The 14,579-nt window shown below is 37.6% G+C and overlaps 1 protein-coding gene across 1 annotated transcript; it reads right to left on the reverse strand.

The window, feature by feature from the left end:
* Positions 1 to 1,308: 1,308 nt before the first annotated feature.
* On the reverse strand, positions 1,309 to 6,695 carry LOC121864269 (xaa-Pro dipeptidase-like). Its single transcript, XM_042363356.1, is given in 5 exon segments — positions 1,309 to 1,399; positions 1,896 to 2,053; positions 6,294 to 6,401; positions 6,403 to 6,489; positions 6,690 to 6,695. Coding segments are annotated over 5 exon segments (450 nt in total).
* Between the last annotated feature and the right edge of the window lie 7,884 nt (positions 6,696 to 14,579).

Below are 14,579 nucleotides of genomic sequence, written 5' to 3' on the forward strand. Positions count from 1 at the left end.
AAAAGTAGAAAATCTATCTACTTTTCGGGAAAGTAGATAACCAACTTTCCCGGAAAGTAGATATTTCCCATTTTCTATGATACAAATTTCCCGTTTTCTGTGATAAGTAGATAACCAACTTTCCCGGAAAGTAGATATTTCCCATTTTATATGATACAAATTTCCCGTTTTCTATGATAATCTACTTCGCAAAATTGGGTAATTTTTCGCCCAAAAGTCGATAATCTACTTCCCCAAAAAGTCGATAATCTACTTTCCCGAAAAGTAGATAATCTACTTTTCGGAAAAGTAGATAACCAACTTTCGCGGAAAGTAGATATTTCCCATTTTCTATGATACAAATTTCCCGTTTTCTGTGATAAGTAGATTACCAACTTTCCAAGAAAGTAGATATTTCCCATTTTCTGTAATACAAACTTCCCGTTTTCTATAATTATGGGGGTAAGGAATGAAAGGAACAACCAGTGCAATTTATTTATTAAAGTTCCAGGGAATTTGCAACAAATCATATATGATCCATTTTTTACAAAGTACAGAACCTGTATACTGTATATAAAGTTGTCCAATATATATGAAAATCTTTTCAGGCACATATCTCCATTAATATAGTAAATGTCTAAGGCACATAACTCCATTAATATAGTAAATGTCTAAGGCACATATCTCCATTTATATAGTAAATGTCTAAGGCACATAACTCCATTAATATAGTAAATGTCTAAGGCACATAACTCCATTAATATAGTAAATGTCTAAGGCACATATCTCCATTAATATAGTAAATGTCTAAGGCACATATCTCCATTAATATAGTAAATGTCTAAGGCACATAACTCCATTAATATAGTAAATGTCTAAGGCACATAACTCCATTAATATAGTAAATGCACATAAGGTATGATATCTCCATTAATATAGTAATGCACATATCTCCATTAATATAGTAAATGTCTAAGGCACATAACTCCATTAATATAGTAAATGTCTAAGGCACATAACTCCATTAATATAGTAAATGTCTAAGGCACATAACTCCATTAATATAGTAAATGTCTAAGGCACATAACTCCATTAATATAGTAAATGTCTAAGGCACATAACTCCATTAATATAGTAAATGTCTAGTTCCAAGTTTAATCAAATAAACTTTTGGCATTCTAATAATTTAAAACATTTACTTTGTTATAATAATCTAACCTAAAGCGAGGCTGAAATAACTATACATTTTATGTAAGGATAAAACGTCTTCTTGTGTCCATCCTATTCCTCATCTTCTTTACTCAATGGTGTAAGTTAAAGTACCATTAATTACTGACCAAGCTTCTCCTGAGCACGAAGCTGAGGGACAAACACATCCTCCTGTTGACCTTCAGCCATAAGTTCTTCAATCTCCTCCACACTGTACAGGGAAAAATTAAAATTAGCTGCTTCTATAGTATACCTCAACATCAATCCAATCTTTCCCATGACATGAAGGTGCAGGGTTGGAAGTGGAGGGTGTTGACATGTAGAGGGAGGGGTGTGGAGGTGGAGGGGCGTGGATGTGGAGGGCAAGGAACATAGACCAAGGTGATAAAGGTGGCAGCAAACAAATTTGCGCTCCACTACTGATCAGCCTAACAACATTCCATATATGCAAACTCTGAACAAATTCTGAGGGATGCCATCGTCCAACATATACAGAAAGTTGCCTCCATATCTCAATACTGTATGTAATAAACAGTGAATCCTGTACACCCACATATGATATAAAATATAACTCAATTACAAATTAGGACTTAGGAGCCAATGAAGTAAACTATCCTGAAATGAGTGGTAAAGCCTCCACTTGCCAAGTCAATCATATATTTAATTATCATTGATTTTATATTGCAAATGAAACAGCTGTGACTTACGTTTGTGGAATCGTACCCTGCGCAAGGTCTTCCGTGCCATCGACAGTCACAACAAGATCATCCTCAATCCTGACTCCACCAAATCCACGGAAGCGGGCTATTGCCTCGGGAACCAGAAACTGTGCCTGAGCAGGATTAGCCAATGCTTGATCCAAAAGCTGTTGATTAAAAAATAAATAAATAAAAATATTGATGAACTCTACAATGATGAGAAAAATATAAGAAAATTACACTAAATGTAACCCAGTACATTATTTTGATTAAATGTACAGCCTGGCTACTCCATTAATTAAGCTGTTTGTATTGTTTTTCTCTCACATATATATTAACAATTCCTTTCAGGTTTTCATGTCTTTGAAATCAAATACCAAGCCTCAACTTTTCTGAAAATAATTGTGTAATAAGCCCTCATTATATCACTGCCATGAGAATCATGATTTGCCATTTTTCTTCCATGGTAATTAATCTAAAATTTAATGTGCCTAACTATTTAAGTACATCCAGAATAATACACAAGCACCAAGAAATGACCTCGAAAACCCATAAGTGGCGAGTAATTAGCATTGCAAAAGTAATTAAAATATTCTATAAATCATTTGAACATTTTCTAAAAGCCATTTGAACAAGTTATAATCAAGATATCAAATTTTGGTTAACAGATCCTTAAGCAGCACATTCAGGAGTACCTATACTGAAATTTTGAACAAAATCCATTTTTTGGCCGAAATGACGAAAATTGTAAGTCTAAAGCCTTAAAGGATTTTTGGCCAAAAATACTTTTTCTTTCTGAACTAAAATTTAATGTGCCTAACTATTTAAGTACATTCAGAATAATACACAAGCACCAAGAAATGACCTCGAAAACCCATAAGTGGCAAGTAATTAGCATTGCAAAAGTAATTGAAATATTCTAAAAATCATTTGAACATTTTCTAAAAGCCATTTGAACAAGTTATAATCAAGATATCAAATTTTGGTTAACAGATCCTTAAGCAGCACATTCAGGAGTACCTATATTGAAATTTTGAACAAAATCCATTTTTTGGCCGAAATGACAAAAATTGTAAGTCTAAAGCCTTAAAGGATTTTTGGCCAAAAATACTTTTTCTCTCTGAACTAAAATTTAATGTGCCTAACTATTTAAGTACATCCAGAATAATACACAAGCACCAAGAAATGACCTCGAAAACCCATAAGTGGCGAGTAATTAGCATTGCAAAAGTAATTAAAATATTCTAAAAATCATTTGAACATTTTCTGAAAGCCATTTGAACAAGTTATAATCAAGATATCAAATTTTGGTTAACAGATCCTTAAGCAGCACATTCAGGAGTACCTATGCTGAAATTTTGAACAAAATCCACTTGTGGACGAAATGCCAAAAATTGTAAGGCTTACCCCTTACAGAATTTTTGGCCAAAAATACTTTTTCTCTCTGAACTAAAATTTAATGTGCCTAACTATTTAAGTACATCCAGAATAATACACAATCACCAAGAAATGACCTCGAAAACCCATAATTGGCGAGTAATTAGCATTGCAAAAGTAATTATAATATTCTAAAAATCATTTGAACATTTTCTAAAAGCCATTTGAACAAGTTATAATCAAGATATCAAAATTTGGTTAACAGATCGTTAAACAGCACATTCAGGAGTACCTATACTGAAATTTTGAACAAAATCCATTTTTTGTGAAATGATAAAATTGTAAGTCTAAAGCTAACCAAAGTTTTAGGGCTGCTTTTCTCTCTGAACTAAAAATTTAATGTGCCTAACTATTTAAGTACATCAGAATAATACACAAGCACCAAGAAATGACCTCCGAAAACCCATAAGTGGCGAGTAATTAGCATTGCAAAAGTAATTAAAATATTCTAAAATCATTTGAACATTTTCTAAAAGCCATTTGAGCAAGTTATAATCAAGATATCAAATTTTGGTTAACAGATCCTTAAGCAGCACATTCAGGAGTACCTATACTGAAATTTTGAACAAAATCCATTTTTTGGCCGAAATGACAAAAATTGTAAGTCTAAAGCCTTAAAGGATTTTTGGCCAAAAATACATTTTCTCTCTGAACTAAAATTTAATGTGCCTAACTATTTAAGTACATCCTGAATAATACACAAGCACCAAAAAATGACCTCGAAAACCCATAAGTGGCGAGTAATTAGCATTGCAAAAGTAATTAAATATTCTAAAAATCATTTGAACATTTTCTAAAAGCCATTTGAACAAGTTATAATCAAGATATCAAATTTTGGTTAACAGATCCTTAATCAGCACATTCAGGAGTACCTATACTGAAATTTTGAACAAAATCCATTTTTGGCCGAAAATGGCAAAAAATGTAAGTCTATTGCCTTAAAGGATTTTTGGCCAAGAAATACTTTCTCTCTGAACTAAAATTTAATGTGCTAACTATTTTAAGTACATCAGAGATAATACAAGCACCGAAATGACCTCAACCCATAAGTGGCGGAAGTAATTAGCATTGCAAAAGTAATTAAAATATTCTAAAATCATTTGAACATTTTTCTAAAAGCCATTTAGAACAAGTTATAATCAAGATATCAAATTTTTGGTTAACAGATCGTAAGCAGCACATTCAGAATTGCATATACTGAAATTTTGAAGACAAATCCATTTTTTAGTAAATGACCAAAATTGTAAGTCCTAAAGCCTTAAAGGATTTTTTGGCCGAAAATACTTTTCTCCTCTGAACTAAAATTTAATGTGCCTAACTATTTAAGTACATCCAGAATAATACACAAGCACCAAGAAATGACCTCGAAAACCCATAAGTGGCGAGTAATTAGCATTGCAAAAGTAATTAAAATATTCTAAAAATCATTTGAACATTTTCTAAAAGCCATTTGAACAAGTTATAATCAAGATATCAAATTTTGGTTAACAGATCCTTAAGCAGCACATTCAGGAGTACCTAATACTAATTATGGACCTTAACTTTATCTCATGGGAGGTCATTTACCTTATCTTGCCTCGTGGTAAGACAATACAGCCTTGAATGCCCTCTTGCTAAGTTCTGGATGTGGCTAACTCTGGACCTCATTTTACTAATGAATTTTAAAACCGATTTTCAATTTAATAGAAATAATATAAATTCCTGTACCAGAATAAATAATTGCTTCCTACTATAAGTGCACACCGAGCCAACTTAATAACTTAATATCGTAATTGATATTTATCTTCCGATGTTCTCCTTACAGTGAAACAAAGTTTATTTTGTGTTCCTGCCACAATTGTGTATTATTGTCCCTTTTAATTTGGACTTAGGTTTGCTGGGGAAAATTTTAACATGTCCAGGGCCGATTCACTAGCAGCTTAAAGTGGCCATTGAGTGCCAGTAAGTTTTCTCAAGGTGGAAATAGCCCCCGTTGTCTCTACTATATACCCTGTCATGAAACACAGAGCTGCCAGACATGCAGCACTTCAAGCATCTCAAGTGAGAGTGAAGCTGTGAAGATGTAACTAACAATTACTTTTGTTTGTGACCGTGCACAATGGAGAGAAATGATGTTTAAGGTTCCTTTGGACCCTCTACAGATTGATGACCACTTACTGTTACATTGGTATATACTCTGGCTAAATACATCTGTTTTCAGTTTTTTTGCAAGTGGTAGTTTCCAGAGTGTAGCTGATGACGTTACTAGCTTAAGGCAATGAACTGTGTCAAGAAATATAAAGTGTATTTGCTCCAAAATACTGCAATAGTAATATTAATAATCATATTATAATTATTACGGTATTATTATTATTAAGAAAAATCTCATTGGGGAAATTCAGTCTCTGACATGGGTAACTTGTGATTGGCTAATATTCTTTCAAAGTGTTTGTTCCAGGCAATGGTGATTGGTCTAGCAAGGAACCAAAAAAATACACTAACTCCATCTAGTGGTAGCTTACTGAACTACACTTACCTGCAGTCGCCATATGAACCTTTAGTGAACTGCCTATAACCAATATCGTACGATCACCATAGCTTCTCGAGATATGAGGAGAGATACGATCAAAGTTACGGGCAGTTTAGTTAATCTGGGCCCAAGTTTTGTCAATACATATGACAAATAGTTACAACACATTTAGAATGTCTATATACCAATTACCTCAATGACTAGTTTGAATTTTTTTTTTACCAAGAACATAGACTGGTTCTACCATTTAAACAATAAGAGTATTTTTCACTCTCCAAATAAAAAGTGTATCAAGCCCAAATTATGCCTGACCTACTACCTTGCGCTTCAGGTCAAACAGCCAAAATATAGATGTTGAAACATAATACAAAGTTTCCTTGGAATACTTATTAAGGATCTGGGTTCAGAATTTTTTAAATTTAGTGTTAATATTGAAATAATTACAAGTTCAGATTTCTTACATGATCAATAAAGTAGCATCCAGGTTCAATTGTGAGGACCATGTTCTCCTCTAACACCCTGGCTGTGCGAAGAGACCAGAAACCAGCTTCCTGAGGTCGAGGAGGTGTTGTCTTCAAGATAGCCTCCAACATCATGCACATCCAATCCAAGGAGGTGACCCAAACCATGAGGCTGAAACACTGCCCCAAGATTTACCTGTATAGATACATTTACGAATGATTTATGACATTTTTGATGAGAGGAAATGTATCTTCCCAATTTACAACTCTATCACTATAGCTGTCAATGAAGATTGTTTAACTCTAAATATATATTAATATTGAAGGACAAGACAGTAGTAGTAGTAGACTGAGCAGAAAGTTGCTGTTGGCAGTAGATACAGATTGCTACAGCACGAGCATCAAGAACCGTACAAGTCACAATGAATCCTTGTATATTTATTATTTTATATGTATTTGATTTTGTGGGATAAATTAATTATGAACCAGTGAGCAAAATTTTTGAGCTTATTAAAATTTCCCACAGCTGGATACCAATTTAGTGAACCTAAGTTTAACACTTACTGTAAAACTAAGATGGAAAATCTAATGGGTGACACCATCAAACAGTGACTGGTGGCTGCATGCAGGTGAAAATCTATAGTAACATACAACATTCCATGAGAAAATTGACTTAACCTTTCATGAAGCTTGAAGAAAGTTTTAGAGGAAACTACAACATAATTTTAAAGGGGTGCAATCAAATACGATGTGTTATAAATGATGCTGAAAATCAACAGCAGTTTACAAAATGTCAAAATACAGTACAGTACATTTTATAAATGAAGCATATTGTAGTTCACAGCAAACCAATGAGAAAAATTTGACACAGGACAAATGGAAGATGAAACAAAATACAATACCTGAGGTATTGTATTTTGTTTCATCTTCCATTTGTCCTGTGGAATTCAGAATTGCTGTACAGATATTATACCTGTACAGCAATTCTAAATTACACCTCACATTTATATGAGAGCATAATAGAACTTTTGGGAATGACAGGCCGCTCACCGCCAGTTTTTCTTGGTTCAAAAGTATAGCGTATGTGGTAGCAAGTGTTTGGTGAAACTGACTGCAAAACAACCAAGTATAAATGTATATAGAATAAATAATAATGTACCTGTATCATCTATTTCACAAAGCATCTGCAACTACATACAGTACCCCATTCTTTTCAAGAAAGTTGTGGTTAAGAGTGCTAATGTTAATGACAAGGAATCATCAAGCCTCCAAGAATCCTGTGATAGGACAATCTACCAGCACTGCACCAGCATATTATACTGTGACAATGAATAGAATCTGGTATATGTTACCTCGAATCTTTGGTAATTTGATCAATCAATACTGTATTCATTTCAAAAGCTATGTAAACACAATACAGTAAAACCTCCATAATTAGAAAAAATAAGGGCTTTAGCCCTTACGAATTATGAGGGACACCTCCCAAAGGAAAAACTAACAAAACAAAGGTACTTTTCCATTATCTGCTCCAATAAATATTTAAACGTTTCTAATTACTATACCAGATTTGAGGCTATCAGACTCAATGACTGAAACAATGGTCAGTGATTGAAAAACAATTGTAAAAAGCTTGAGCGTTAGACCCTGACCTAATGTCCGACTCGCATATACTTGTTTACACTGAGGCAGGTGATATAACACCGACATAGAAGCCATTAGCGAGTCCCGGCACCCAGACAAGGGTCAACTCACTTTTTAAAACTACTCTTCAAAAAATTTCCTCCCTCACAGACCCCACAATCACGCGTTTCACTCCCACCATGACTGGCCTTCCTCCCTCGACGCTTCCCTTCCCTCCTTCCCCAAGGTGCCCTGGCGCTATCCAGAGGTTGAGGCCACCGAGAAATCTGTTCCAGGCTGGTGGCTGGGTCGCGGAAGAGGTGACCCCGGGCCAGCCACCACCACCTACTGCTGCTACTGCGTCGCCGCTACCGCTGCTTCCACCCTCTCTCCAGTACTGCCTCTACACTCAGGAATTTATTAGCTACTACTGTACTTTATATCATTCCATATGATGTTTAAGCTGTGTCCTGTCCTGTCTCGTCAGTACCTCGAACTGCAGTGTCGTTCATCATTAGTCGTTGTAATCATTTCCTTCCTATAACTGATAATTATCGCCACACATCACTCTCAATTCAGTATGAATGAAACGCTTCCAGTTCACATTTAACTATATCCTTTGTGAACTAATGTTTGCTTTCTAGTAAGGATCTCTTGGCTTCATTTTCTTCAAACCATTTGTTAATTATATTTTTCAATTATAATCTACCTTGATGAATAATGTGGGTATGATGCCGTGCGCTCTATAGTTATGCATCACCAAATTGATTATTTCTAGCTGCCGTCATCTGTATATATACATGGCTTGATACTGACCAACTCACTCACTAATGGACCAATTCTATTTAATATGACCTTTGACTAAAACTTCACTGAATTTAGTTGTTTCTGCTACATATGTTAAATTGACACTCACTTCTTGATTAAAAAATAAATACTCCTACTTATTTGCATAACTCTCGTAAGATTCAGGATTAAGATTGTTGATACAGACAAGATCATTGTTGGGGTGTGAGGTGAGGTAAGTAGCTGTGAATGTTACCAAGGCGAAGTACCTTGAGTTATTAAGTCATTAGTGACCCCACCTACTGGGTCACCACTCACCTCCCACAACACCTGTACCACACCTGTACCACACTTACACCACACCTGCACCACACCCACACCACACTTACACCACACCTGTACCACACTTACACCACACCACCCCAATACCAAACCCCCACCATAATTACACTATACCTGCCCTCACACCCACACCACACCTGCCCTTACATCCATCCCACACTTCATATACTCCCCCTCCCCCCCCCCCCTCCCAAAAGCTCTCACCAGAGGAAAGTTAATATGGTCTCAAGTTGGTAAATAAAGTGTGGTCACCTAACACACATGCGAGTTGTCTTTATAGCATATTTTATTTTAATGTTCCTGTACTCCAACAACACAAGTATTTTCTCCTAGTGAGGTAAATGAAGAATTTCTTGAGGTTGATTGAGATTGTTTGAAGTCTATTTTTGTGAGGTTCAATTAGATTTTCAGCTGGCTCCAGTGAAACGTGTAAAATAAACTCAAACTTAATTCTCTGTCAAAATGGCATGAACATAAGAACATACAAATGGAGGAAACTGCAACGGGCCTATTGCTCATACTGATTGGTGACCTTTATTTAATCTGTTTGGACAGTAAAAATATATAAGAACATGTTACAGGTAAGACCGGATACAATTAATAAGTATTTTCCGGGTCACAAAATATTGGAATATCCTTGATTTTTTTTGTAAAAATTAAACCTGGTGAACGGTGTTTAAACCTTATGAGGACGATGGTTTTAGGTACCATGCATAAAGAACTAAACCATCATTCTAAATATTTTAAAGCATCGTGTTGCTAAACCACCACCATCATCAATTAATTAAACCATCATTCTAGACTAAGGGCGTTAAACCATAAACCAGCTGAGTCATCATCCACAAAGGTTTTAGACCCTGGTCGATGGAGCACCTCCTCAAGTCATTCAAATCTCAAAAGTGCGTCATATTTCTGAAGTGGCGAGTGTTAAGGACAGGACTATTATACCTTCTACAAGACGTTTAAGGACTTGCTAAGCTTTTTTTTCTCTCACCTTGAGACTGTGACCACACACTCGTCAAACTAAAACCCACACTATTAGAAAAGAGACTTTTGAACAAAGTTGAATATCTATTACTGTACGATGAGCTATTAAATAATATTTGGTCCACCTTAGAAAATAACAATTCTTAGATGTCTGTGTGTTTATTGTTTTACTCAACCAACATAAAACGAGCCCAGCATATTTAGTCTACAGTTCTGGGGACAGATGTCTCACCATATTTATTCAAAATATGCTGAATTTAGCAGTCACCCATAACTCAATACATTTTTTCTTTCATTTTCTTGTTCTGTCTTGTGCTCGTTTGTGTTGATTCATGAGAGTGTGAACTGGGCCAGAGAATGAGGCCTAAGGCAGGAGGCGACGAGTTCCACACACACAGACCCATGAATTATCGTATAGAATCCCTTGTTATCGGCCTCAGCACACTCATCCATGCATCTCGCCTGCCTACTAATGTGTCCCATCTATTTACCGGTGCGTTTCACTTTCTGCGCCGCCGCAGTCAACGACCAGCCTCATGTTTTCAAACCTTTAATTCGTCGCCTAGGCCTGCCGACCCCTACACGGCCCAGGGTAGTGAGGCGTCCCTGTTGTGTCGTCCGTGGCGTTACCTAAAAATTACGAGCGTCACTTATTATCACCAGGAGGTAGGCCTGCCGAGATTATCATAATGGCGTGATAATTCCTTTAAATCATTTCACGAGGTAACACGCTCAAAAGATGTGTCCGGGAAGGATGATTTTGATTTGATTTTGCCGCTTGCAGCGGCTACTTTATTGTGCACCCCACACTCATCCTGTGAGCGGTAGCGCAAAAGGATTACAGAGTAGGGTTTACAAAGGGTCATAATAATTAACCCCGGTTGTCAGGATATTATGGCACCGAAAGTTACACAGTATTTCATTTACATTATTTGTTTAGTTCTATACATAAAGGGTAACTTATTCACAAATGCGTGAGAACAGGCGTGTGAGGCAGTATGTCTGGCCTCACACTTTGTTATTCACATTTACGTGGGAGGTATTCAAGCACATTGCGTATTTGGTTCTGTACATGAGAACTGATATAGTTACTGAGTGCAAAAAAGTGGATACAATCTTAATATGTCGGCTATCTTGCCATTAGAGATGAAGTGTTGTGCCATTTCACACACAGTGTGCTTGGACCTGTCCCTAAAAGGTTCTATCCTCACACAGTCGAGGACGTAGTGTTCAAGTGTGTGGCCATATGTATGGCCACACACTTTACATTTCGTTTTATTTACATCTGCTTGAGGAACATACTGCCAGAGGTACTTATATCCTAACCTTAATCTAGCGGTTACAACATCTTGTAATCTAGTGATCTTGTTACTTGCTCCATATACATGTTTCACTTGATACATCTCATCATGGTAAACTATGGATCGACTAGTGCCTGTTTGCACTTGTCTACTTGCGTCAAACTCATCAATAAGTTCTTTCCTAATTACAGTTTTAAGGGTTCTTTTGACAGACCCAAATTGTATTCAACGGTGTCTTTGTTAGACGCGAGTTTGGCGAGGGCATCAACTCTGTCATGTTTTATGAGGCCTATGTGAGAGGGGATCCACAACAGTTTGACCCTGACACCCCGGTCAACAAGGCACGCATATTTGTGTCTGGCTTCAGAGACAAGATCGTGACAACCTGAGTCGAGGGTACCAAGGGCAAGTAGTGAGGATAGAGAGTCAGTGATGATGAGACTGTCAGTAACAGTGGTTTCAATTAATTTAATAGCTGTGAGTATGGCAACTAATTCAGTTTGTAGAGTGGATGCCCAGTTGTTAATTCTAACTCCTTTCTCAATTATATTACCGTCAGGTTGAGTCACAACAATAGCACTTCCAGCCCTCCCACAGGCGGTGTTTAGAGATCCATCAGTGTAGATGGTCTGTGTGATATTATCATCAGTCTGTAGAGTGTGTATGTGTTCAAGGGCTCTCAATTTGCAGTGTGTTGGAGATAAATGCTTTATATAATTAATTTTTTAGGCGGATACGTCGGTATTGTGATATCGAAGGGAACTGTCCGCCAGGGTGGCAGGAAGCGCTGTTGTGTCTCAACTTTGTACAGGTGGTCTAGTCCAAATATCTTCATATGTGTAGCTGTAGTTTGGATCCATTTAGACTCAGTAGTCCCATGGTTCATACATTCTAGCAATTTTAAGGAAACAATGTTATCAGGATCACCACGCAGAAGCCTCTGGGCTATCATGAGGTTGACTTCAATTATTCTGTCTTTAACACTGGGTATACCTAGTTCTTTCCTCATATTAAGTACTTTAGTGCTCATGGGACATCCTAGGATAATTCTGAGGGCTTTATTTTGCATTTTCTCGAGCTTGTCAACGCCTTTCCCGTCACGAATGACCAGGGCTGGTGCGTGGTAATCTATCAGAGATCTTATATAGCATAGGTACATTGTTTCAACAATTCTAATATTAGCACCATAGTGCGGGCTGTACCCCGCTACACTTCTAAGAGGTCTCAGTCTGTCAGTACATTGGCGGGTTAGCTGTTGTATGGCAGGTAAGGTACAAGGGACGGAAACACCAAGATATTTAAAAGAAGAAACATAGTCAATAGTGTTGTTACCTATCTTGAACTTGGGGGGGCCGCGTTTGCGGTTCCCAGCTTGTTTGTTGAACACCTTAGTTTTGTCAGTGGAGATAATAAGACCGAGGTGTTCACAGGCTGCGTATACATGGTTCAGGGTGGTTTGCATTTCACGATGAGGTTTAGTATGTATAAGAATATCATCAGCATAGCTGATTGAGATATTGCTGGGGTTGTCTGGTATTAAATTTAATAATGCATTCATAAGAACATTGAACAAAGTGGGGCTAAGTACTCCACCTTGAGGGGTACCAAGTTGCATATCTTTGACTTCACTTTTGTAACCCTGAAACAGTGCAGCAGCCCTTCTGTTGGTTAGGTAACCACTTATCCAGTGTAACAGCCTACCTCCTATATCCATTTTGGCTAGTTCGTACAATATCAGTTGCCTATTGACAATATCAAATGCAGCTTTTAGGTCAAGAAATGTGGTGTATCTGTGCCTTTCATCACCATGCACAGTTAGGAATGTGGTGATGCAATTATGTACACCTTTACCATAGGTGAAGCCATTTATGTTAGGAGACATGTGTTCTCTGATTCTATATAAGAGTCTGCCAAGAACCATCCTCTCAAAGGTTTTACACAGGCAGCTGGTTAGTGATATGGGACGAAAGGCATCAGGCTGTCCTGGTTTCGGTATTGGTACAACAATACTGCTGGTCCATGATGTGGGTAGTTGGCCCTCGGCATGACTCATATTGTACAATACCAACAATGGATTGCCTGGCACGCGCCTTAGTAGTCTAATGATGTTGTAGGTGACTCCGTCCTCTCCAGGGGAAGTAGACCTACCCCTGGCGAGGGCAGCGTCAAGCTCCCACTCAGTATATGGAACATCACACTCATCGTGCTGTTTGCCCAGCATAAAGCTAATAAGATTACTTCTCTCTACAGACTTCGCATCAAGGAGTCCCCGAGTCCTAGCTGGTAACATGTCATAGCTCGACACATGAACCCACTTTGTTATTAGCTCATTCGACTTTTGCAGAGGGTTTGGATGGGAGACGTGTCTTCTGTTTTTACCTCTGATTATGTTTATGTCTTTCCAGGCTTTGCTGAGGGATGTGTGTTGGTTCAGGCTGTTGACATATGTCTCCCATGCATTTTGTCTGAGTTCGTTTACACGTTCCCTGACAGCAGCAAGGGAAGCTTGATACAGTTGTAACATTTGAGGTGTTCTACATTGTCTGTAACCCTTACCCACCCTCCTGACCCTAGCCCTGAGTTTTTTCAGCTCAGGGTCATTATAGCACTGCTGTTGCCTGTTCCCATTATGCTGACCACGTTTTCTCCTTTTTTTGGTGGAGGCATTGTTGGTGAAGTATGCATAAGTCCTATCTATCAGATCGTCATGGAAACTTTGGTAATTGTCAGGCTTGTAGTCCTTGTACCAGTCATGGATGAAGTCTATGAACTGGCTTTCATGTTCTTGCTTGACTGTGATTCTACGTCTGTTGAGTTTACCACCAGTGGGGGTGTCAGTGGCTACATGTATACTAGCTTGGATTGGGCTGTGGTCAGACATAAGATCAGTGACAACATCAGAGCTATGAGTTGTGTATGATAGATTAAAGCCAATACATTTGTCTAGACCCCCGCCATAGATGTGTGTTGGTTCATTATTACCTATAATTTGAACATCTTCATATGCACTGAGAAGTGAGATAAGTCTCCTACCATTGGTGTTAGTGGTGGAGTCACCTAATTTCTTGTGTCTAGTATTCAGGTCACCCATCAGGACAGTGGGCTCAGTGTGTAAAAAGTCTGGGAGATCTGTGTGCTGAAGCTGATCTGAGGGAGCATAGGCGTTTAGCACGTTGAGTGTGGAGTTGCCCAGGTGGATAGTGATCCCATGGTACTGAAGGTTGGTAGTCTTTTTGGATACAAGAGGTAC

Source organism: Homarus americanus, unplaced genomic scaffold, assembly GCF_018991925.1.
Source record: "Homarus americanus isolate GMGI-L3 unplaced genomic scaffold, GMGI_Hamer_2.0 scaffold26351, whole genome shotgun sequence".
NCBI classification, from domain to species: Eukaryota; Metazoa; Arthropoda; class Malacostraca; order Decapoda; family Nephropidae; genus Homarus; species Homarus americanus.